Genomic DNA, 25,886 nt, shown 5'->3' with positions numbered 1-25,886 from the left:
CCATATTTGTACTAAGCCTCATATGATGATTAACACTTTTAGAGAAGGCTGAATAAAAGTAGCTAGTAAGCATTCATGCCTTCCCTTGCACAGCTGTTATTTGCTTTCCCTCACTGTTAGGTAGCAGACCTCCCTTTGCCATCTTCTTGTGTCTTATCTATTTATAACATGGTCTTTTGTTCCTTCTTACATCCTTTGTCAATAACCCTCCATTTTGTTCATTGGCCTGTGTAGTGCATTTTATCTCTACCTATCCTTACTAACCTTCTATGCTTGCATTCATCAGTGTTATCTCTCTAGATATCATTCATGCTCAGACATCACAACCACCATCAACTTTATGGGTTAAAATGGAATATAAATATCACCTGGCTGCAATACCATGAAGGAGTTTTAAACAATGCCATTATTTACCCTACTAACGCTTTCTGTTCTCTTCTGTTTCATAATTTTTATTTAGAATCTAACTGATAAAATTAGTCAGGAAATACAGAATGTAGCTGGCTGGAATTCCAAGACAACTGTCAGTTTTGCGTGTGGAGAATAATAATACAAATTAGAAAAAAAAAATCAGCCAGCAAGGAGGGTTCTTTTGGTTAGCTTGCATGGGATAGCCCATGAGGAGACTAATCCTGCTCATCGTACTGATGCCAAACATATCAAAAATATTAACAAAAATTGTGAAACTAGAGTATCTAAAGTCAGGCACCTACATCTTTCAGATTAAGTGGCATTGGTCAAAAAGATTTGACAGTTTATATGCAAAGATTGGAACTAATAAAATCTAATAAATAAATAAATAAAAGTATCATTCTTGTGTATCTTTTTACATGTTAAAGGGACTGTCGAGTTAAAAATTCTCTATTGAAATAATCATCTGTTATGACTAACATACTGGATTATTAAAACAGAAGGAGTGTTAAAGATGTAATTCACTTTTCACCATAAATGCTCTATTTATTTATTTATTTAGGTATCCTGTATTATGGAAATAAACTAGTCAATTTTACTTTAGTTTCTAGTCAATTTCATTTTTTGTTTCCAGTGCAATAGCATAATGCTGCAAAACCTGGGTGGCAAACAATGTGGAAATTCATTTTCAGGTTAAAAAAACCCCAAACTGTTTGCATTGATTATTTCTAAGTATTATGAACTATTTGTATTAATATTTGGGGTTTTACAAAACAAAACAAAAAAATCTAAATGTTGTGCCCAAACACTGACAGAGTCCCTTTTGGTGATTAATCTAATGACATCAATCAATGTTTAACTACTCTCCCTTCCAACTCCCCTCACCCCCCAAAAAATCCCCAGCTAAAAACTGCACACACCCACATGAAGAAAGAAAAAGAAACAACGTAATTAACACCCTGGTGCATAAACCTGAGGTGGGATTAGGGAAACTTTTTCTCACTTCATTCACCCCCAGTAACAATTTTGCCTAGGCCTAAAAGCGTTCATCCCTGCAGTCATATATATTTCATAGAATCATATATTATGCTTTATATGACAGCAGCACCTATAGGCTCGAACCAAGACAGGGAACCAACAGTGCTAGGCACTGTACATGCATAGAAAAAGAGACAGTCCCTGCCTCAAAGAGTTTACAAAAGGGTGGGAGAAAGGAAGCTATCTTTCCATTTTATAGAGGGGAAACTGAGGCACGGAAATACGTAAATGACCTGTCCACGGCTAGCATAGGAGGTGACAAAGGTAGGAATATACCCGGGTCTCCTGCAGCCCAGGCTAGAGCCTTTCCTCTCCCAATTATCAAAGTTAGCAATAGAAAAGACCTATTAGCTACAAAATACATACATAACGAGACTAAGAACTTACACTTCTAAACTGCCCAAGGTCACACAGTGAGCACCCCCGTCCGCTACCAGCGTTTGAACTGGGGGAATGAAAGGGACCGACACGCCTTTAAACATCCCTGTAGCCTATCGGGCCTGGGAGAGCTTTCCTAGGGGGGCAGGGGGGGTCAAATGGAGACAATGGCAAGTTGTCCACCCAGAGGCTCCTAGCCCAGCCTCCCTCCCTCTAGACCCTGCTCCAGTTGTGCTCAGGGCTGCCCTGGGGGGGAAGGGCAAGTGGGGCAATTTGCCCCAGGCCCTGCAGCCCCCCCCCAGAATGTAATATTCTATAGTATTGAAACTTTTTTTTATGGAAGGGGCCCCCGAAATTGCTTTGCCCCGGGCCCCCTGAATCCTCTGGGCTGCCCTGGCTGTGCTCCAGCTCTTCCAGGTTGCAGAGCCCGCGGGCAGGAGAGGGGACCTCTCCTAAGGGGCCACTAGGGCGAGGCCCCTTTAAGAACCGCAGCCCATCACCCTGGCCTCGGCTGCACCTGTGGGACTGGAGCAGGCGCGCGAGCCCCCCCATGCAGACGCACGGCTACACTAGCAGCAGCAGCACCAGCAGCAGCGCCTCGCCGGGCGCATGCGCGGGCGGGCGCTGCGGACGTCACCGAGGCAGGCGAGCCCGTGAGTGCGGACCCCTGGCGCACTCTCCCTCCCTCGCGCCCGGCCGCGCGCGCGCGCTCTCTCCCCTTCTGCTGCTCTCTCCGCCAGGAGCCGCCGAACGATGCGATCGCTCGCAGCCAGCGCCGCCGCCGCCCATTAGCGACCCCCCCTCTCCCCGCCTGCCTTCCAACAAAAACCCTCCCGCCAGAGCAGGATCCACCCTTTCCCCTCCCCCCCACCGAGCCCTCTTCCTCCTCCATCGGGAAGAGCTCAGCCTTTTCTGCACCAGCCCCAGTGCCTGCCTGCAGCCCGGCTCCCACTTGGATGCATTGATTGCTAGAGGGAGAGGTAAAGGAGGGGAGGACAGCCAAGAAAGGAAAAAAGGGGGGGACGCATTTGGTTGCCCAGATTTTTTTTTCCCCCGGGGGGGTGATTTTTTCCCCCTTTCCCTCGGAGTGTCTGAGAAGGGGGGAGGCGCCCGCCGAGAGGTGTTTTTTTCTGGGGGGCCATCATGGGATGTACACTGAGCGCAGAGGAGAGAGCCGCCTTGGAGAGGAGCAAAGCGATCGAGAAGAACCTCAAGGAGGATGGGATCACCGCCGCCAAAGACGTGAAATTACTCTTGCTAGGTAAGCGGCGGCTCCCCCCCGGACCCTCCCACCGCCTCCCGGCCCCTCTGCTGAAGTCAGGCTTCTTCCCCGGCTGTGCACATTCTGCCCTGGGAAACTCTGGCTTTGGCCAAGATCAACCCCTCCTCCCCTCCAATCCATTAACCCAGCTGCTCTCCCTCCTATGTCATCTCCCTGATCTCCTAGTCTCACACTCACCGGCTCTTTCCTTTCTGTGTCTGTCCCCACAGGGGCTGGAGAATCTGGGAAAAGCACCATTGTGAAGCAGATGAAGTAAGTCCTTTGGGGCGAGTGCCCTAAAAGCGTTGATCATTTGCCTTAACAAAAAAATTGACATTCCCCTGTTGCTTTTTTTGGAGGAGGAGGGAGGTTGGCAAGAAGGCGATTCTTTAGTTGTAAGAATGCCTCCGACCGCCATATTTATGGGAGCGTTATTGTTATTATTTTGTGGCTTTGTGGACCCATTGGCGTGGCACATCTGTAGCCGTGATTTCTGGTTGGGAAAGAAGATGGAGGGGGATCCAGCCCTTTGCCCACCATGGACGATCAGGTGTCTGCTGTTCATGGGGCTGGTGCTGAATTGAAGGTGGTGTGGTTTCTCTTTTCTTTCTCACAAGGTGTGTGTCAGGTGAGGGGGGACGGGGGGCTTTCCCAGATGATGTGAATGGCACAGATGTAACCAGGGCATCACCATTAAACATGCCACTGTCGATTAAGATTAATGTCAGGTTTTTATCTCCCTCCCCTCAACGTACACATTCCCTTCGGTGTTTGAGCTCCTGACATGGGCTGCTGGGTTGACCCGCTGGCAGTTATTTATTTCTTTACAAAATCTGCCTGTAATGCGGATTTAAAGCAAGGCTTGCTGCCACTCAAAGCCCCTTTTCCCCGAGATTTCAGCCTTTCCTCTTAATTAATGAGAGATGAATTTGGCTCCTGCTCACCAATTAAAATTAAAGGGGGATTTAAAAAAACAACAACAGAAAATAATAATTAAGCCACAAGGAAACCGGCTCCTTTATAAAAGCTCTGGCCACTTCGGAACATGATTCCTCCTTCCCCCTCCATCAACCTTTTCTCCTGAGCTCGGGTGTGTTTTAAATCTCCCGAGGCTGTCTGGGAGCAAGTGACGAACCGCTGTGGCCGTGTGGTGCTGGACTTGCCCAGGGGTTCTGCTGTGACACCTTTGCACACGCACACACACACATGCACACACACATGCACACACACGCTTTTGCTAATGAGGCAGTTGCTGTGCAATAGACCCCCCAAAAATGGTTCTTTTGGCACCGTGGCTGGAGAGTGAGTGCCTCCCCTAGGCGAGGTGGGGCCGGCTAGCGAAAGGGGATGAGGGGATTTCTCCTTTCACAAGTCCTTAAAAAAAGAAATAAATCTCAGCTTTACCCTGGACCAGACGTGAGCAGCTCGTTCGAGGTGGCGCCATCACTGCACAGCCCCTGATCGCAGCCTTGGGAATCCCTCTCCTGCCCTGTAATATTTGACACGGGATGGGGAGGGGGGGTTATTATTTATTTCTTTGCACAAGGATCATTGCAAAAGGAGCTGCTGCTGGGAGGGCCCCGCCGGTCCCCTGCTCCCCGGGGGGCTGCTCAGAAGTGGGTGTGCAGGCAGGGTGTGGTGGGCGGTTATTTGCCAGCGGCTCCTGGCCACCTGCACGGGGGGGGGGCGGGGACCCCCTTTGCAGCTCGGAAAGGGTTTGAGCATGGAGGGGGGGGCTTTGCCTGCAGAGCAGCGGCCGCCCCGGGCCGGTCCCCGCGCGGCGGGGCGAGCGGTGAGATTTCAGGCGGTTCAAGTGGTGGACAGCGCCCAGCAGAGCCTGGAAAAGTCGATTGGCTCGGGGAGCTCGGCGGCGCTCGGCAAGGCTCGGCGGCGTTCGGAAGCGGTCGGGAGAAGCCGAACAGGCTCGGAAATGGCCGAAGGGGTTCGGGGCCGCTCGGCGTTCCATGCCTTTTGGAACGAAGGGCCCCGATCCACCGGCTCCCGCTGCAGGCAACCGGGGTTTGCCATTGACTGCAAACGGGAACAGGATCGGGCCCTTCTCTTCCCAGCCCCACCCCGCTCTCTGCCGAGGTGCCCCACGCAGGAGAGGGGTGGGGGCACTGACACCCAGAAAAACCAGGCCCTGCCTCCCAGGCGCTCCGAGAGAAATAAGGCTTCTTCCAGAGGGGTAGTGACATTTTCCAGTTCCCAGGGATTGTATTGGGGCAGGAGATCTAGGAAGAAAACTCCCCCTGCCTCCAGAAGCTTTGGCAACCCTCCGTGTCTCAAATGGCTTTTTTATATGGATATGTTTGTGTTTCAGTAAAGACCACACGCTCAGCTTTCGCTGCTTGGAAAGGCGGTTTTGCAAACAGTCCGCACGGTTTTGCCCTTTGGTTTATTGGCAAATTTGGAGTGGGAAGGGGCTACTGCAAATAAATACCAATACATTGTTAAATGTGTCAGTGGGATCTGTTAGATTGTCCGCAGTAGACCTATACAGGAACGACTTTGTGTGTGCATGCTGACATCCACAGATCTACCACTTCCCTTCAACCAAAACACACCCAAACCACCCTTAGAGAAGATGAATAGTAGGACGAGTTTGTGGCAATGTACATTAGGTGACTATGTAGGCATATAAAGTTACTGTACAGTCGCTCTGTGCGGCAGTATTTGCATTTTGAAAGCAAGATGGAAAAAGATAATATACTCCTCTGAAGCTGCTCTCAGTTTATTAAGTAATAATGATAATAATACCTAGTTGATATACAGTGCTTTTCATCAGTAGATCTCAAAGCAATATATGATATGCTTGCAGTTCTATACCTGAGTTAAAAATTCACAGAAACCTGTCTTTATGAACCTGCTTACGTTGTCAGCCGTCAGAACTGGGAGGTGTCTTTTACTGTGGAAACTCTGTACCCTGGGTAGGGTGAAGATAGCAGTGTTGCTATGAATACGGCAGGAGGCATATTTAGAGAGCTATTCAAAATCTCTGGCATTGAGAATTATGACTGTAGAATGAACAACTTGCTGATATTTATATTTTGGAGGTTAATTAAATAATAATACGTAAATTAGCATTTTACCTGGTCAAGCAGCATTATATAATATTCTAAAGTAACGCCTGTTTTAATCACACAGGCCCGATGAGAACCTAATGAATCCTTAAAAGACTAGAGCTAAACAGCATGTTTGTTAGACTATGATGAGGGAGACTGATATTACTTTTATGTCACATATTTAGAGCCCTACCAAATTCATGGTCCATTTTGGTAAATTTCACGGTCACAGGATTTTAAAGAAATCTTAAATTTCGTTAGTGTGTGTATGGTAACACCATTGTTTCATGTTCTCTGTGTATATATATATCTTCCTACTGTATTTTCCACTGCATGCATCCAATGAAGTGGGCCCACGAAAGCTTATGCTCAGATAAATTTGTTAGTCTCTAAGGTGCCACAAGTACTCCTGTTCTTAAATTTCATAGTTTCGGATATTTAAATCTGAAATTTCACAATGTTGTAATTGTAGGGGTCCTGACCCAAAATTGACTCAGAGGGGTTGCAAGGCTATTGTAGGGGGGTGGCAGAATTGCCATTCTTCGGCGCTGCTGCTGGTGGCGGCACTGTCTTCAGTTCTGGGCGGCCAGAGAGTGGCAGCTGCTGGCCAGGAGCCCAGCTCTGAAGGCAGCGCTACTGCCAGCAGCAGCAGCACAGAAGTAAGGGTGGCAATACCATACCGCGGTGCTGCCTTCAGAGCTGGGCTACCAGCCAGCAGCCACGGAGCTTCCTGCAGCCAGGGAGGTTCCTGGAGGTGCATCTGACCCGTCTGTGGGGAATGCGGTACAGAGGAAGAACTCCAATCCCTCCCCAGCCTGGATAGGACTAGCAGCTGGAGCCAAGCACGTGCTAGAAGCCCCCAACTGGGGCATCCCAGATCTGCCCCTCCCCAGCTCCAGGCCCAGCGCTCGGGAGTTCAAGGAGCATTGGGCTGACTGTGTGGAGGGAGGCAGAGGGTGTTACCACAGCACGCACCCTCCAACCACAGCATCCTGGGTGAACTCCCACCCATAAAGGCTGGCCCTGCCCCTCCCCCCCCCCAAAGTGACAACCCCACATATGCCACCCTCAGTTCTGAGCTGCAGGTGGTGGTGGTGCTTCCTTCAGATCTGGGTTCCTGGCCAGAAGCTGCCACTCTCCAGCCACCCAGCTATGAAAGCAGCACAGAAGTAAGGATGTCAATACAGCAACCCCCCTACCATAGCCAGATTTCACAGGGGAGACCAGATTTCACGGTCCATGATGTATTTTTCACAGCCATGAATTTGGTAGGGCCCTACACATATTATTAGGTGCTTCCAATTAGTGAATTACACACACCGAGGTATATGGTTTGACAATATGCCTAGAATTTTTTAATATGAATGCTAAAACAAAGGACTAGATAGCATATGCTGGTAATAGAGGCTTGAGAGCATTACACTGAGACTAGTTAATCATTGAAATGATAAGTAGTGCTATAAAATGTGGCAGATAGAAATTACAGCAATTTAAGAGATGTATTTAGAATTGGGATTAGGATTAGAATGCCTTTATAAAACCTAATTATAGAGACTTTGGAGAGAGTTTGATGTATCTTTTGGTGTGATGGTTTTCTTTCAGTGAACAAGGATGTTTTGGTGATTGATGGATTTAGAGCACAGGTTTTTTGAGAGAGTATATTTCAAACATTTGCAATGCAGACATGGAAATCATTATAATTGCAATCTAACAATGCAGATAACTTCAATGCACTATAACCCCCAGGCCCGTAGCTGTATTTGTAGAGTTAACAATTATTTGGCTCTTCAAGAGTAGTCTGACTCGTTACATTTTCTTATTATTCTTGCAGAATCCAATCCTTCAAATTGTTGCATATGGGCAGATTGCTGCACCCATGCAACGAACTGCATGATCAGGGCCATAGTAATTAGGGGACCAGTCCGTCAAGGTGCCTTCACCCCCATTCAGGTTAGTGTGAGCATAAGGCACCCTCTTTTCAGAATCAGGCCCGGGTTTAACTCTGCTTTGCTACAACATAAACTAATGAGTATTTTGAATGGATATGCCTGATCTGTTTGGTTATGAAAAATAAAGCATGCAGTGAGGAATTCTTTTACAAGAGAAGGAATCACCCATTTGTATTTAGGATTCAAATAAATGTGACAATATCGTGTGTCTTAAATATGAAAATAAACGCAGAGGTAGTAATAAGTTATAATATACAACTTTTCTTTCTGTACTATCTGTAATGCAGTGTGAAATCTAGACTTTTTTTTAGCATAATTGGATATTTAGATAATGGGGTGTGGCTTGGAACATTCATCAAAGAGACCCCAGTTCAGGAAAGTATTTAATACATCCCTATTCAGTAAAACATTTAAACATGTGCTTAAGTGCTTTGCTGAATATGGCTGTTCAGTTGTGAGCCATAATTAGCATAATGGCATGTCAGACAAGCTGCAAAATAATGGTTTTTTTGCTAATGGCTCTCCATTTGTTTCTTATTCTCTTCACTTTAAATATTAAAGCCGATATCTTGAAGCAGTAATAGTGAATTGCAGTGCTTCCTCTCTTTTGAAATCTAGTGTGGAACTCTTTGCAGTGAATTCAGCTGTCATATGCTGACATGAAACATCTAGTCTTATTGAAAGTGTTCTACCAAACTAACTAGACGCAAGTACTACTCTTGATGAGTTCTGAAGACGTAGAGAACATTTTGTATGAATTTACTGTAGTGGGTTTTTTGGCTTGACTAACCAGCAGGTTGTAAGACATGCAAAAAGCCCTAGTCTGAATCATTGCAAATTTTAAAAAGATTCACTCATTTTCCTACTGCTCAAGGACACAGTTGAACACATGCAGTGCACTCTTAAACATTGGTTCAGTTGTGAGCCATAATTAGCATGCTGGCATAGCTATTGGGTTTTTGCAGATCTGCGCAAAGTTACTAGGAATGCATTGCCTAATGTTTAATATACAGGGCTGAGTCAGAAGATATGGGCTCAGTGTTGGGCTCAGCTATCAATTCTGTCACACTGTGCCTCGGTTTCCCCAACTGTTAAGTGAGGATTCCACTACCTACTTGACAGAGGTTTTCTGAGGTTTAATTGGTTAGTTTTTGTAAAGCATTTTGGAAGTGCTATAGAATAAATACAAATTATTATGATTATACTGTAGTTTTATCATTCTCATTTATTATCTAGTTAAATACTCTTCCCAATCATCAGAATAATATGGTATAGTGGTTCGAAGTTTTCTCAAATGCCAAAAATAGTCATAAACTCTCCTTGCTCTTTGTGTAAGTGAATTACTTATACTCTAATACAGTAACTCCTCACTTAACGTAGTTCTGTTCCTGAAAAATGCGACTTTGATTAATTCAAACTGGAACAGGTTCAGAGACGGGCTACTAGGATGATCCAAGGAATGGAAAACCTGTCTTATGAAAGGAGACTCAAAGAGCTTGGCTTGTTTAGCCTAACCAAAAGAAGGTTGAGGGGGATATGATTGCTCTTTATAAATATATCAGAGGGATAAATATTAGGGAGGGAGAAGAATTATTTAAACTTAGTACCAATGTGGACACAAGAACAAATAGATATAAACTGGACACTAGGAAGTTTAGACTTGAAATTAGATGAAGGTTTCTAACCATTAGAGGAGTGAAGTTCTGGAACAACCTTCCAAGGGGAGTAGTGGGGGCAAAAGACATATCTGGCTTTAAGACTAAGCTTGATAAGTTTATGGAGGTGATGGTATGATGGGATAGCCTAATTTTGTCAATTAATTTGGCAATTGATCTTTGATTATCAGCAGGTAAGTATGCCCAGTGGTCTGTGATGGGATATAAGATGGGGTGGGATCTGAGTTACTACAGAGAATTCTTTCCTGGGTGCTGGCTGGTGAGTCTTGCCCACATGCTCAGGGTTTAACTGATCCCCATATTTGGGGTCGGGAAGGAATTTTCCTCCTGGGCAGATTGGCAGAGGCCCTGGAGGTTTTTTGCCTTCCTCTGCAGCATGGGGCATGGGTGACTTGCTGGAGGATTCTCTGCAGCTTGAGGTCTTCAAACCACAATTTGAGGACTTCAGTGACTCAGACATAGGTCAGGGGGTTGTTACAAGAGTGGGTGGGTGAGATTCTGTGGCCTGCATTGTGCAGGAGGTCAGACTAGATGATCATAATGGTCCCTTCTGACCTTAAAGTCTATGAATCTCTGAAACGATGTTAAGCGAATCCAATTTCCCCATAAGAGTGAATGTAAATGGGGGTGGGAGGGTCAGGTTCCAGGGGAATTTTTTTTTGGCCCTACAGTACAATAGTTGGGAGGTGCCCCTGCCTTACCCCACACAGGCACAGCCCACTGGCACTGGAGATGACGCAGGCAAGGAGGCGGAAGGTGCTGTAGGCTGGGAGAAGCAGGTTGCGCAGCAGCAGCGGCAGCTTCTCCTACTCTGCAAGCCCCAGGGGCGGGGGGCTCAACCCTTAGCCCACCCACTCCCCTCCTTCTCCCGAGTCCCCACCCTTAACCCGCCTCTTCTTCCCCCCCCTTTACTCCGCATCCTCGCTCCTCCCCCCTCTTTCCCCTCCCTCCTGCCCACAGCAATCAGCTGGCTTGCGATGTTCAGAGGGGATGGGGACGGAGGAATCAGCTGGTTTGCGGCATTCGGGAGGGACGGGGAGCCTGCGCTCTGAGTCCTCATTCCTCCCCGCTCCATCCAGAACACCGCACGCCAGCTGATTGCCGCAGGCAGGAGGCCGGGGAGGAGGGGGAAGGCACTGATCGGCAGGGTCTGCTGGCCGTTGGGAGGCACTGTGGGGGAAAGGGGGGTGTAGGAGAGCTGATGCGGGAGCTGCCAGCTGTGGACAAAGCAGGCAGCCAAGCAACGTTATAGCGAAGCATTACACAACTTTAAATGGAGCATGTTCTGTAACTGAGCAGGGACGTACGATCGAAACAACGTTACGCGAGAGGACGTTAAGTGCGGAGTTCCTGTAAAAGTTCTTGAACGCGATAAGCAGTCCCCACCCACTGTGTTTCCAGTCAGCCTAAGCAATATCATGATGAGTGACACTGGAAGCAAACAGTGCAAACAGACAGCTGCTCGATCCCTTGCTCCTTTCAAGAGACAAATGGCCCAAAGTGTGGTGGTTTCACACAGTCGTCGGTACCTGAATGTGTAGCACAAACTTTTCTCCCTGAATACATTGGTTCAGAGGGGTGGCATGTGCAACCAGAGAGCTGGCTCGACTGTAAATTTACAATCTGCCCTGTGCACGTGCTGGAATATAGCTGCATCTCCCTAGGAACAATTTGTGATGTAGGGAGTCGTTATTCCACCTCCTCCCCTTACCCCTACTTGCCCTGGGGAGCAATTAAGTTACTTCACACTTGGTCATGGAGCTGCTGACTTGCTCTTGAGCATCCAGCCTGGTACTCTGGTCAATGAGTGATGAGGGTGGAGCCAGGGGTGCTCCCACTCCCTGCGCATTTGCCAGCAGACACTTCGCCTTTTCTCTCTCCACTGCAGCCAGAGTGACAAACTGGGCAGGCGTATTCGAAAGGGCCTTGCTGCTTCTGACCCTTCTGTATAGTCAAGTAAGGGCTGTAATGATCTAATCCTGGGTGGGTTTTGAAGTGAATTTGAATAAGCTACAGGGAAAAGTATTGCCACCTTTGTTCTGAAGAGTCTCAGAGTGCTGCTCCATTTGCTATACTGGAACTAGGGACTGCCTTCGTATTCCACTCTGCCTTGCCTTAGTTTGCTTTGTAGCTTTAGACCTGATCCAGCAAACATTTGTGCACAGTACCACCAGTAGTAACTTTGTGGGACTACTCTTAGTAGGAAACATTGCACTTGGTAGTAAATTTTGCAGCATTGGACCCTGGTTTTTTGTTTTCATTTCTTCACACTTACAGATATGTCGACTGTGCGGGTGATACATTAGAATACTTTTAAAAATAACGTCAGATAAGCCGAAGAATGATTTCTTTCTTTCTTTTCTATTTTTTTTTTGGCTAATGGATTTTAATTTGTTTCTTGTTCACGGCTCTCGAAATACGAAAACCTGCATCTTGCAGCAGAGCTCTGTGTAGCTCGAAAACTTGCCACTCACCAACAGAAATTGGTCCAATAAAAGCTATCACCTCACCTACCTCGTCCCTCTTATATCTTGCAGAGGCAGTTGTGAACAACAGCTTTCTCTCTCTTTGAAATCTAGAGTGGCACCCTTTGCAGTGAGTCATAGGCTGACATGAAACATCTAGCCGTGTAGAAAATGTTCCAGAAAACTAACTAGACCTTTGCAAGTCGTTCCCTTGATGAGTTCTGAAAAGCTAGAGAATATTTTGTGATTTTTTTTTTGGCGTGATTAACCAGCAGGTTGTCAGGGAAGGGAAAAACCTAGACTGAATCATTACATGTGCTAAAAAGATTCAGCCGTTTTCCTGCTCTTTGAACACACAGCTGAACAGAAACTCTAGGGCCTGACTGTCCTCTCAGTTATGCTGCTTTATACCAGTGCGAGATGATAATCAGACCACGATTGTTACCTATCCAGGGTGCTTACGCAGGAGAGTGAGGGAGGTGGCTTGGCTTGGCTCCAGGTTGCTGGTGGGGGTCAGAGAAGTAAACACTGTGAGGCTGTTACTTGTTCCCTACATCTGTGGAGGTGGGCCTGGGTGGGACAGGAGCAGAGCCTTGACTCCACATCTCAATACACTGCCCAGCAGAGCTGTGCCGGCACAGAGGGAGAAATGACTTGCTGCTAGCCCAGGACAATTACAGATTACATCTCACCTGGAGCAAGGTGAGGGAACGAGGCAGTGAATTGTGACGCTCAGTCAATTCACTCGCCCACTTCTGGGGCAGAACTACCTTACTCAGGGCAGTTTGTAAAGTTACGCTCTAGTCCTAAGAGAATATTAGCAGGTTCCTCTTGATTCTTCTCTAACGTACAGTGCTGCGAACCAGGAGTAACTCTGTTGAAGCCAGTGGAGTTACACCCATGTGAAACTGATATAAGGAGGAGAATTGAGTCCTAGAGCCTTAGAGGCTGGTCCTGCAAGGTGCTGAACTCCCTCAGCTCCCACTGGAGGTAAGCAGGCTCACTACCTTGTCAGACTGGACCCTCAGACCATCAGGTGTGCTGTATGGGCACATATACTGCATAATTCACCCTCCTCGTATCAGCCCTCCCTCCCCCTTTGCGCTGTGTTTTCAGTTCATCCATGTCAGATTTCAGAGAGAAGATATCATGGCCCTGGCAGGAACCACAAATCCTATCTTTCAAACCTTTCCTTTCAGTGATACTTTTAGCCCAGGGAATTTGTCTGCATAGCCTGACTTTGCAAAGTTCCGCTCTCATTGAATTCTGTGGGGCTGAACATAAAGGAGGCCAGCGTTTCAGAAAGCAGTGCGTAAAACAGAAGGAAAGGGAGACCCCAAAGACATCAACAAGAGCAAAACAGACCACACAACTCCAAAACGGCTTGGTAAAGAAAACAGCTGCTTCATTAATTTGAAGACATTGACATTAAAAAATATATAGTAGAATTTTTCCTGATAATTACTACTGGACCACGCCCTTATTTGTATCGGAAGTTGGCCTGAGTAAGGACTAAGTAAAAATTAACTGAGGCCTGGGCTACGCCTAAAACATAGCTACATCACTTGGGGCTGTGCAACAGAGTTAGGTTCACCAAATCCCACCTGTGCAGGCGCAGCTAACTTAATGGAAAAATTCTTCCGCTGACCTAGCACCTGCCTCTTGGAGAGGTGGGTTTACACTGGCAGAAGAACCCCTTCTGTCACTGTAGTAAATGTCTACACTACAGGGCTCCAGCCCTGCAGCTGCAACTGTGCCACTGTAGCCTTTCTAGTGTAGACATGCTCTATGAAATGCACTCAGGGATTGAGATCCAAAATGAGACCTGAGTAAAAGACAGCTAAAATCTTGCTACATAGCTCCTGAAGAACCTTTAGGGAGTAAAGATGGTTCACAAACAAAGGATGTTTTATCAAAATAAGGCCTTGTTGAAATTGTGAAACAGAGAGTGTTAATTGAAGCAGAGAATCTTAATTTCAACTCCATCCAGAACACAAGTGAAGACAACAATTTTGCAAGTGGAAAAGGACAGAAGCATCCAATTCTTGGGCCAGTAATCAGTAGTAGAAAAATGAACGTTAAACACAAACACAAATCAAAAATGGAAAAAAACCCACCCCAAACTCAAAAAGTTTGCTGAAGTAAAATACTTGGTTAATTCTGATCAGATCATTTGTGATCTAAGGGCAAATCCTGTGTGTTTTACTCATTGAACTTCAGTGTGAGGAAGGTAGGTGGGATTTGGCCTTAACTATTATCAAAGAACTGAAAACGATGAGAATAACTGATTCAAACAAACCTTCAGACAGGCACCCAAACGTCAACACATCAGAACATTTAACAGCATTGTCAATTTTCATGATAAAATCACAAGCCTCCCAAGATTTGGTGTTTTCCTTAAAGCCCCAGCTCTTGGAGTCAGGTCATTACTTGAGAATCACGGGGGTTTTTTGTTTTGTTTGTTTTTGTTTTTTTAAGTAAGTTTCTAGCCCTTGTGGTTGTGGAGAAAAGCTTGAAACTGTGACCCAAGTGTAACCTTAAAGGCTCAAAAACTAGACGGAAAATAAAATGAACCCCAATGTTTTTTTAAAGTCCCATGATTTTTACCCAATCACATGATTTTGGGGAGCACTGACTCCTGATTTTGAATGTTTTGGTTGGCAATACTGGTAACTAATCTATTTATCTCTCTCTTGCTCTTTTTTTTAAATTTAAGGCCAATCCAAAGTCAATTGGGAGTCTCTCCATTGACCTCAAATGGCTGTGGGTTGAGCCCCGTAGCACAATGCTGTTAAAACCAGGGTCTTTTGAATGGACTTTCTTCTTGCCTAGGGTTCAGCCACGTCTCTTCCCTTCACTCTTTAATGTAGAATTCTTACGCTGAAACGTGGTTTTAAAGCAAATATCTGTCCAGGACATTTCTGAAGTATCTGACAAGTAACAGAGAGTAATGGATGCAGTTGGGATCAGGATCAGGATACTGATTCCTTTATGTGTGAAGATGGTGAATGTAAGGAGGAAGTACAGCAATCAAGTAAAAGAAAAGAGTGTTGGCATTTTAGACCTAGTGCCATTTTCCTCTTCTTCAAATTTCTTTTGGCTTCATTTTGTTTATAGAAAAGATTAATGGTTTTGTGTTATGCGTTTTCATAATGCAAAGAAATGATATGAGAGCATGAAAAATCCCTCAAAACTGTTAATGAAAGCACATTGTCTTTTGAAAACCATTCATGCAAGCTGCATGGGTAGAGGAGGGCAGAGGATTACAGACCAGATTACAGGATGCAGTCTGTATTCAACTCAAAACACGCAAGTGCCAAATACTGCCGCAGAATGCCAGTATCTCGCATTGATCGGTGAAACTGACAAACATCTAGCGCTAAGCGAAAGGGCCCTCCAATCTGAGGCTCAGTTATTGCCTGTAATATAATAAAAACTCTCTTAGAAATATTTCTTAGGGCACCAGTAGAAATGTTTCGCTTCTTGAGCGCTAGAGCTAATTGAGAAAGAACTGAAGGATATTCACAGCCACTTAGAACGCCGCCATGGGAATTGGGGAGATATTTGATATCGGGTCTGTTTTCAATAAGAGATCAATCATAGTATTTTTTTTACATTTGTGGGACATTAACAGAAGCTGGATGGGGAGGGCCAGGAAATGCACAAATTTGCTTTTAGAACTTGCATTACTCAGTCTCCATCTACTCCAAATTTTTTACTTTTAGCTCCTCAGCAGAGCTTTAATGTGAATAAAATGTTGACGTTACAAACAAACAAGCAAAAGTCGTGGGGCTATTTAAGGCCTGATCCTGCATCCTTCCTCACTCTGACACTCTGGTCCCCTGAGTAAATGGGCTTGGTGCAGGAGGCAAACAGAGTTGATGGGAACACAATAGCTTTTCCCTCCAGCCCATAAGCAAAGTGTGTGATGTCCCTTCAGTCGGGCTATGGCTGCTATTCTAGCCAGTGGGTAGTTCGCAGTATTTTGGCTCCTTTGTGTCTGGGAGAATTTTTTTCTAAGTCCTTACTAAGGCAAAACTCCCATCGGCCTTCAAAAGGAATTCTGTCTGAGCAAAAACCGCAGGACTGGAACCTTTGTTAATGAGCTAGCTGGACCAGCCAATAGCTATTAAATGTCTCTGTGGTGCAATGGGGCCAGCACATTTAGCTGATAACAAAAAGGATGGTTTGGAGCCTGTTCAAGGAGGTGAGAACCACCTTGTCAGCATTCAGTGATGGGCACAAAATAAGAACCTCAATAGAAAATGTGTTCAGTACCATCCTGCTGAAGGGCCATCATCTAAAAAACTCCATAGACCCAGCACAGGTAGCTTATCCCATCCTGTGGTTTCAAGACCATAGACTCATAGAAATGTAGGGCTGGAAGGGACCTCAAAAGGCATCTAGTCCAGTCTCCTGCACTGAGGTAGGACGAAGTAAACCTAGACCATCCCTGACAGATGTTTGCCCAACCTGTTCTTAAAAACCTCCAGTGACGGAGATTCCCCAACCTCCCTAGCTAATGTGTTCCAGAGATCACGTATCCGTACAGTTAGGCAGTTTTTCCAAATGTCTAATCTAATTTTCCCTTGCTGCAATTTAAGCTCATTACTTCTTGGCCTGTCCTCAGCGGATAAGAAAAATTAACCACCCTCTGCTTCATAACGACCTTTTACATACTTGAAGATTTTTATCGTGTTCCCCCTCAGTCTTCTCGAAACTAAACAAACCCAGTGTTTTCAATCTTTCCCCGTAGGTCGTGTCTTTTAGACCTTTAATCATTTTTGTTGTTCTCCTTTGGGCTTTCTCCAGTTTGTCCACATCTTTCCTGAAGTGTGATGCCCAGAACTGGACACAGTTCTCCAGTTGAAGCCTTATCAGTGTTTAGCAAAGTGGAAGAATTATTACTCGTGCCTTGCTTACAGCGCGCCTACTAATATATCCCAGAATGATGTTTGCTTTTTTTGCAACATTTTTGACTCATATATAGTTTGTGATCCACTATAACACACACACACACCCCAATAATTTTCTGCAGTACTCCTTCCTAGGCAGTCATTTCCCATTTTGTATTTGTGCAACTGATTATTCCTTCCTATGTGTAGTACTGTGCATTTGTTTATTGAATTTCATCCTATTTAAGTCAGACCATTTCTCCAGTTTGTCTAGATCATTTTGAATTTTAATCCTGTCCTCCAAAAGCACTTGCAACCCCTCCCATCTTGGGATTGTACACAAACTTTATAAGTGTACTCTCTATGCCATAATCCAAATCATTTATGAAGCTATTGAATAGAACCAAACCCAGGACAGATCCCTGAAGGACCCCACTTGATATGCCCTTCCAGCTTGACTGTGAATCATTGATAACTACTCTCTGAGTACAGTTTTCCAACTGTGCAGTTGTGCATCTACCTTATAGTAGGTTTGTCTCTAGGCTGTATTTCGCTAGTTTGCTTATGAGCAGGTCATGTGAGTCTGTATCAAAAGCCTTACTGAAGTTGGAAGTAGTATCACATCTACTGCTTCCCCCCATCCACAAGGGTTGTTAGCCTGGCAAAGAAGGATATTAAGGTGGTCTGACAAGATTTGGTCTGGACAAGTCCATGTTGACTGTTACTTATCACCATGGAGTTTTCTGCTTAGCTTTGGCCATTCCTTGACTTTACAAGTGAGGGCATGAGCTGGCCCTAAGACCTTGATCCTTCTCCCATTGAAATCAACAACTAGACTCCCATTGGCTTCAATGATGCAGGACTGAGTATTTCATGCAAAAGATATTGGGCCAGATTTTCATTTAAATTACGAATTCTTTACATTCTTCTAGGCACCTTGAAGGCGGGTCTAAATGTAATTTACTCCCATAACACTGTCAGAGTGGTGTAAAATGGTGTAAAAGTTAATCTGGCCTTTTGCCACTAAGGCAATTAACATTTTCTTACCTTGATAGGAGTAACTCTCAACGATATACTCCTCTCCATATTTTGGGGGTCACTTCTTATCTTGTGTGCCTGTAAAGCCTATTAATAATGGATATTAATAGACATGAATATTAATACAGATATGCTCATCAAAGACATTGTGGAGCCTTTAGCGTACATGAGTTGTATAAGTGCAAAAAGCCAGAAAAAGAAAAGAAAGTTACATACATATATTCCACAATGTCATCATGCTTTTCATTAAATAGCTTTTGTGATTGATTACTTGGCCAGACTTGACAAATTTTTCCACTTGAACGAGAAAACATTTACTTAATAAAGCAGAAGGCTTCTAGTAGCATGCCCTTGTTTTCCTCAATTTAACTACAGATAAATTGATATTCTCCTGATTTACAGCTCAGCAAAAAGCAAAGTGCTTGTAGCAACTTGTTAATTTCAAGGTGGCTGCTGCATGCCCAGGCAGCCGGATTCTTCTAAATGTTTCCATTCAAAATGTATTTAAATGGAATTTTAGATGTTGGAGCTGATGAGCCTTGAATTCTTAAACCCCTCCTCCCTGTGTGCACTAAAGCCTCATAAAGCAACTCCAAGGGGGAACTGGGGAGCACTTTTTCCTGCCAAGATCTAAGGTCAAGGGGTCTGCATTCCTCTTGCAACATTTAATGACATCTTAAAGAGCAGAGAGCCACTAAGGCAATTAACATTTGTCACCTTAAAGAGCAGAGAGCCACCTTTTCATTGAGATCCACCCATCTTGGCGACCATCCTGCTGGCTGACAGTTCAACTTCAGAGATGTGTTTACTTCAGTGGCCAGAAGTGTCACTGTTGAGTAACATGCCCAATCTGCTCCAGAGGTTGCATCCCTTGTGGGAAACTGATTTTTTTACATCTTCGCTAATGTTACATACAATGTTACACCTGCTTGGCCACAGCTTAATTCAAAGGAAAGGAACATGAAGACGAGAGGAAAAAATAATTTAGGGCAAACCTAAAATGTTTTTAGAAATTAAGTGGAAGAACCACTACAAATGGAAAATTTTCTGCCAGGACTTGTAACATGTTTGCTTTTTTAATAAACACCCTTCCTTGTCATTTTTTTTCTTGCCAGTGAGCAACAGATGCTAGGCAGGGCAATCCAAGTAACCCCCCCATACAGCTGAGTAAATAATCTACAATGTAGCATCTTCTTCTGTTTGGGAATAACTCCATGCAGGTTCTGATTTCCCTGAATTTATTATTAAATCACATTTTTATAATGAGCATTTGTAGTATTTTTTTTTTACCTGTGAAATGATTATGAATATTCAGCCCTTGTGCTAGGTTACTTGGCTGTGATTGGTCAAATAAATGATGCCACATTTTACTCTTTTCTGATTCGATAAGTGTGCGAGCAGGAATCCTTCCTCATATGACTCTAAGATTCAGTTTTTCACAAATAGTCATACAGATTCTGTGGCCAGATTCTGTTTGCTATGTTGGTTCTTTCACATGGACAAACACAGATGCAGAATGAGGACGAAATTTTAGTTAAACCCTTCTTTTTCAAATAGTTGTGCTCCAGACCTGCCCACCTGGAAGGGAGAGGAAGTCCAACCCAATTGAAGGCTTTTGGGGCATTTCACATTTTGGAATATGATGAATCAAGAGACTGGCTGAGAGACGCAGCGTTGCTGATGGCTGTCTCCTCAGTTACACGTGGCAGCTGCAGCACATACGTCTTAAGTGATCTGCTGATCCTTTTTGACCTGAGCAGCTGGTCAAATTTTGGGGCACAGAGGATTTTCCAGGTGAAAGTAGAAATGGATGGAGTTTGGTATCTTCTTTGTTGCAGCCTTCTTTATTTATGATTCATCACAAAGTTCCGCTCCTCTGAACACAGGAGGAACCACGGCCAAAAGGAGTAGTTACAGCTCCAAACCCCGTTAGCCAACAGACCCCAAAGTTTCTTTCTTGCTTTTCCCAAGGTCACACTGTGCTCACCGGCTACTGCTTGGGTTTCTTGCTTGTTGCCTCTGCCTCTTTCTCTGTTCTTGTCTGTCCCCAGTTTCTGTGTGTCCTCGTTTCCCTCAACGCCACCTCCCCCACCTGGTCACAATACCCAATGGAACCCTCTCTCATGTGGTGCTAGTTCCTGGAAAGGCTTTGTCTTAGGTGTGCCCCCTTAGCTGCCTCTTAAAACTATCTTAAAGGAAGGGCTTGTTCACATGGCAGTTAAAACTAGGTTTGAACTCAACCCTTAAGAAGGTTATCCACATAGCACAGATCCAGCCTGATGCCCTCTAGTGCACTCTGTTACTTCCGCTCTTCCCCAGATAATCGCCCACGTTCACCAAAAACGACGGCCTGATACTGCAAAGACCTGTGCAGTGCTTAACTTTCTGTACTATTGGACTGATTTTCAGAGGGGCTGAGACGCTGCAGCTGCCATTTGTTTCAATGAGAGTAAGAGATGCCGAGCGCCTCTGAAAACCAAGCCATACAATTAGTCTGGTTGAAGTCAGCACAACTACTTATAGCGTGGAAAGTTAGGTTCCTGTGTAACTCCTCGCAAAATCAGGGCTCACGTTTGTTCCTTTCACTCGGTATTCAAATGCCAAACCCCACACAACAGTGCAGTTCCTGTAAACAATACTGACCCATATGTGCATCATCATGGATGGGCTTGAACCAAAACCGTGAGTCTAACTACTCCTAATTTTTGGTGAAGTTCATATCTGTATATAATCTTATATTATTATTGCCCCATGCTGGTCTCATATTGCACAGCCAGCCTTTATACAAATATCCAGTCTGTGTGTTTCAGATAGATCTTAGTGAATTAAAATCAGAACAAGTCATGTGCCCCAGCCATTAAAGGTGTCTTAAAGTGAATCCACTTAAAGACAGATTTACATTGCCAGGATTGTTAGTATAAAGTCTTAGCACAACTGAGAATCAGGCCCTGACACTATAATCTTTGGAAGTTAGTCATTTTAGTTGTTACTTATAACAATAGCAGGTACAATATTTTCCATCAGGTTTTTACATTGACAGTACTCCCTTTAAAGGAGATATTTTTAGATAACATGAAGAAACTAGATTACCTGGAATTGTTTTGGGCTAGATTCTACCAGCCTTATTCACAAGGAATAGTATCTTGGGCTATGTCTGTACGTACAGCGCTACACCGGTGCAGCGTGTCCGGTGAAGACGCTCTTTGCCGACAGGAGAGAGCTCTTCCGTTGGCATAAAACCCCCACCTCTGCAAGCGGCATAAGCTACATGAGCAGGAGCTCTCCCACTGACAGCGTTGTGCCCACGTGTGCTTATGTTGGTGTAATGTATGTCACTATGGGGGGTGGAATATTCACACCCCTGAGCAATGCAAGTTTTACCGACATAGGCAGTAATGGAGACATAGCCCTGCTGCACAAACCCATGCACTGAAAAGCACAGGACTACTTGTGAAGTGAAGGGGGTAGAACGGGGCCCTTTAACGTTACATTTAAGGGAAGCTGTGAGTCGATACAGTGTGCCAGTCATCTGATTATTTAGATGAGATTCATTTAGTGGGTGAAAGGTACCAGACTAGTATTTCTGAAGAATGAAAGAAAGAGAGGTACAGACCGTGCGGCTTCCCCCAAATCAGCCCACTTAGTATATCTCAGCTTGACCTGGGCAGGCTCTGGCTAAGGATTGGAGTCTCCGTGTCCATTCAGTCCTTTCGTGTCTCTGCCAGAATAGATGCCAATTGTGACGGTGGCCACCAAACAGTCTTTACACGGTGATGACTTTTGGCCGCTATGGACCCAAGTTGGAGCCAAACTCATAACTTTGAAGTAGCCCATTTCTTTTCCCTGGAGTTAGCACTTTCCCCAGTGCTAGATTCTTACCGATTGTGAAAAGCGTCTAATGGGGAGGTAGGTGCTTTTGAAGATCCCACTAGATGCCTATCTGTATCTTGAGGCACCTAAATACCTTTAAAAATCTGGGCCCCAGTGCCTCATCTTACCTGCTGTAAAAGAAATGCAAATTCTTCCACTGGCAACAAATTCCAGTGTTGAGTAAACAAGTTTGCTGTGACCCATAGTGCACTGGAGAAGAAAGTGCCTTGGAAGTATTTGTCGTTGTTGTTATTTCTTTTAATTAGACCAGCTCTTCTGCTAGTGGAGGTCAAATCCATTTTGGCTAGGCTATTTCGATGACATTTATATTTTTAATGCACAGCTGAATTTCACTTTACGCTAGAGTGATCGCGTCCGTCCCATCACAGGCAGTAGATGGCCTGGGCTTCGGAGGCGTCTCTGTCTCCCAATTTCCCTCCGCTCTGCACACAAACTTTATCATTTATTGAGTCTGCTTTATCCAATTGGCTCCCAAGTGCTTTAAAGTCTTTACTATACAAATTGTAGCCAAAACTTTCAAATTGGCCTTTGATGGACATTGTAGATGCACTTAGGAAAGTCAGGCCACTTACTTAAGTAACTCGAGATGTAGGTACCTAACTTCTGGCATCTACGATGTTTGAAATTTTGAGGCTATAACTGTAGAAATCACTACGGATGGGGGGTGAGGGGCAGACTGTTTGGGGAGGCACAGACTTCCCTAGCCGGCCCCCCATACAGTTTTGTAACCTCGATGTGGCCCTCGGGCCAAAAAGTTTGCTCACCCCTGACTTAGAGAGAGTTAAATGAGTCTGCTCTACAGCCTTAGCTAACAGCTAGGGGGCTTTCAGCTCCTGTGGTAGAGGCTCATGCACTAAGCTCTCTAGAGATTCCAGGTTCAATCCTGCCCACCGTCAACTGGGGTCAGAGCAGACTGAGGTAGGCCTGGTCTACACTAGAGAATTAGGTTGGTTTGTCTATGTTGGAAAAAATCCACACTCCTGAGTGGCATTGTTAAGCTGACCTAAGTCCCCATGTAAACAGCGCTAAGTTGAAGGACGAATTCTTCCATTGACCTCGCTACTGCCTCTCGGGGGGGTGGATTGCCTATGCCAATGGGAGAACCTCTCCCTTCAGCATACGTAGGCCTCTGTAGCGTTTTCAGTGTCGTCAAGCCCTTAGGCTGGCGACAGAGCGGGAGATAAGAGCTGCCAGATAGAAGGTGGCTCCTGAGAGAGGGAGCAGCAAGGGGTTTGCTGATGGGCATCCCTGAGCCAGAGGGCTGAAGGCAGGAGGAGCAGCAGCAGTAGAGGGAGATGCCTGATGGCTCTGACCCAGAGCCAAGGGACAGAGAAGACTGGAAAAAAGGGGGTGCAGCAGAGGGGCTTTCCTGCTGGTGTCTCCTTGCAGGAGAACTGGGCCCCAGAGGAACCATGAGAGGCTCCCGCTCCGAGTCTACCGGGGGAGGACGGCTCACAGTGGCCTCAGGCATCCCATACTCCAAATGAGTGGATTGAGAAGTGCCTGAGGGGACACCTTGGGCTTTGTGGTATGCCCAAGGAGTCCAGAAGGACCAGAGGGCTGGGAGGAGCTGTCCTGGTAGAGGGACAGAGGGGGACTGACAGAGTCTGGGCGTGGTGCAGGACACCAAAAAGTGGTATGTATTATGTAAGCAGCCAGGAGGATGTGTGATTTTAAGGACGGCTTACACTGAGGTGAAATGGACTATGTTTTGGGACTTTTGCGCTACGTTTGGTTAATAAATTATGTTGGCTTTGAGTACATACGTCCATGAAGTTCCTGGGGACTCAAAAGGGACACTGAGGTGAGGGGACACTGGCATGGCTGCCTTGAAGCTGCTAGTTTCCAGTATGACACTCAGGAGCACCGGTAAGAGGCTGACAGAGGTCACCTGACAGAGGATTTCAAACCGTTAATACTGCTACCACTTGGCAGGATCATTGTCCGTTGACTGCAGTGGCTACTGTTATGCCAATATTACGCATGATGGAATGCACTCCTGTAATCACCCCCTACACACTACTGTAATAATCTTTGCCTGGTGAGGTGTCATTGAAAACTAATAACTCACTGGTCAATAATATCATGATGAAATGCGTGTAGCAACAGTATATGTAAAGGCATAAATATATGCTGAAATTAGGTCTGAAATTGTTTACCAGACAAGTCTGGGCAAACAGTTGCTCAAAGGATAAGCTGACGCCTTTAGCCGGGTGTCATCAGTGGCCACTCTTTGGTAAGGAAGCGGGGTAGGAACAAACAGATCTGTATCTTAGCCCACAGCAGCATGAAACCTCTTTCGCCATGAGCCTCCATGACTCCAACCTCACAACAGGAATGAACTTTATCTAGGGGTAACCCACATGAAATTGCATTTCAAAAGGAGGGCTGGACTATAAAGTGAGGGGCAAAAACACCCCAAGGTATCTCCTCCTGTCCATCTCTTTCTCTTTCACCCAAGACCACAAAAGAAACCAGCCTTTGGTGTTTGGGAACAGATCTGGGCCAGAGAATTTGGTCAGTGGTATTACTGGGAACATGTGGGAAGGGATTTCACCTTGAACCAAGTTGAGTTTAAGTTTTAATACTAGGAAGCATTTTATCTTTAGTTCTCCTGTAGCCGTTTCTGACTTTAATGCCTGATACTTGTATTCACTTAACCTCTCTCTTTGTAGTTAAATGCACTTGTTTTATTCTTTAATCAAAACTAATCCAATGCTTTGTTTAAATTGAATCGTGTGGGTAACTCCATTTAAAGTAGCAAACTATTGGATATTGATCCCCTTAGAGGGGCAGTGGACGTAAAATATCTGAACTGTCCAGGAGAGGGCTGGACCGTGCAGAATACACATTTTGGGGGGAAATTTGGGAGTGTGCTGGGGTCACCCTGTGAGTGGTGACCAAGGCTGGTGGAAGCCAGAGTCTGACTGGAATGGGTTGGCAGACTGCAGCTATACACAGACGCTCAGGGCGTGACCGCCGTGCTGTTTGCCTGTTTGTGAGTGGCCCAGGCTGGGAGTTACAGCAGCAAAGCACTGACTCTACATGCACTCACTTAACCTGCCTGATACTTGGGATCAAAGCAAGGCAAGTGACGCAGCCCCTCACCGGTCTGGATTGCACCCCAGAATGCCATACAAGGACACAGTTATTTTAAAGGCAGGCATCCTTCTTCTTCTTCTTCGTTATACAGTAAATGAAAAGAACACTACAGAAGAGCCAGCAAGTATATCTGGAAACTGGGAAAGCTGCCATAAAGAGCGGACGTGACAAGCTGCAACCCTTCCACGGGACAGACCTGGGTGACAATGTGTGGGGGCATTGCAGGAAACCTTGGCCTAAACAGGAGACAGTATGAGGATGTATTGGCAGGAGAGCAGTAGGCTGCAATAAAGCCAGCGTCTACTGCTTCATATCAGCCACGAGTCTCCTCTCACGTCAGTTTCACACCAGTGTAACTCCATCGATTTTGATAGAGTGACTTTTGATTTGCACCCAAGAAAGAGGAGAATCAGGCGTGTTGTATTCATTTAATTGACTGTTAATGTCACTCCTAAGCAGAGAGGATGGAAGTAAAGAGCATGGCAGAGAGGTTTGGACATTGCCAACCAAAGAGGAGAAAACACTAGAGTAGTGGAGGAGACCTTGAAAAGCATAAAACAAGAGCTTGAGAAAGACTCTTTCATGTCTGAAATAGGAATCAAAGGAGGAAGTATTAGAGAATTCAGCTTTCCGATAATAAAAAGTTTGCAAAGACTTGATAATGTTTTCCTAAATGCCCATCCAGAGCACTTCTACAGCTAACAGAGAGGCACATTT

General features: G+C 45.4%; 1 protein-coding gene across 3 annotated transcripts in view; it reads left to right on the top strand.

The window, feature by feature from the left end:
* The first annotated feature begins 2,479 nt into the window (after positions 1–2,479).
* The window catches only part of GNAO1 (G protein subunit alpha o1), a 309,727-nt gene continuing 286,320 nt past the window's right edge, over positions 2,480–25,886 (top strand). For all 3 annotated transcript variants that reach the window (XM_039502945.1, XM_039502944.1, XM_039502947.1), the window contains exons 1-2: positions 2,480–3,088; positions 3,319–3,361. In XM_039502945.1, coding sequence (XP_039358879.1) covers positions 2,971–3,088; positions 3,319–3,361 — 161 coding nt within the window. In that variant the 5' untranslated portion in view covers positions 2,480–2,970. The remainder of the gene's footprint in view (positions 3,089–3,318; positions 3,362–25,886) is intronic.

Source organism: Mauremys reevesii, linkage group 16, assembly GCF_016161935.1.
Source record: "Mauremys reevesii isolate NIE-2019 linkage group 16, ASM1616193v1, whole genome shotgun sequence".
Classification (NCBI taxonomy): domain Eukaryota; kingdom Metazoa; phylum Chordata; order Testudines; family Geoemydidae; genus Mauremys; species Mauremys reevesii.
The sequence above is the reverse complement of the archived record's forward strand: the minus strand, read 5'-3'. Positions and strand labels throughout refer to the sequence as shown.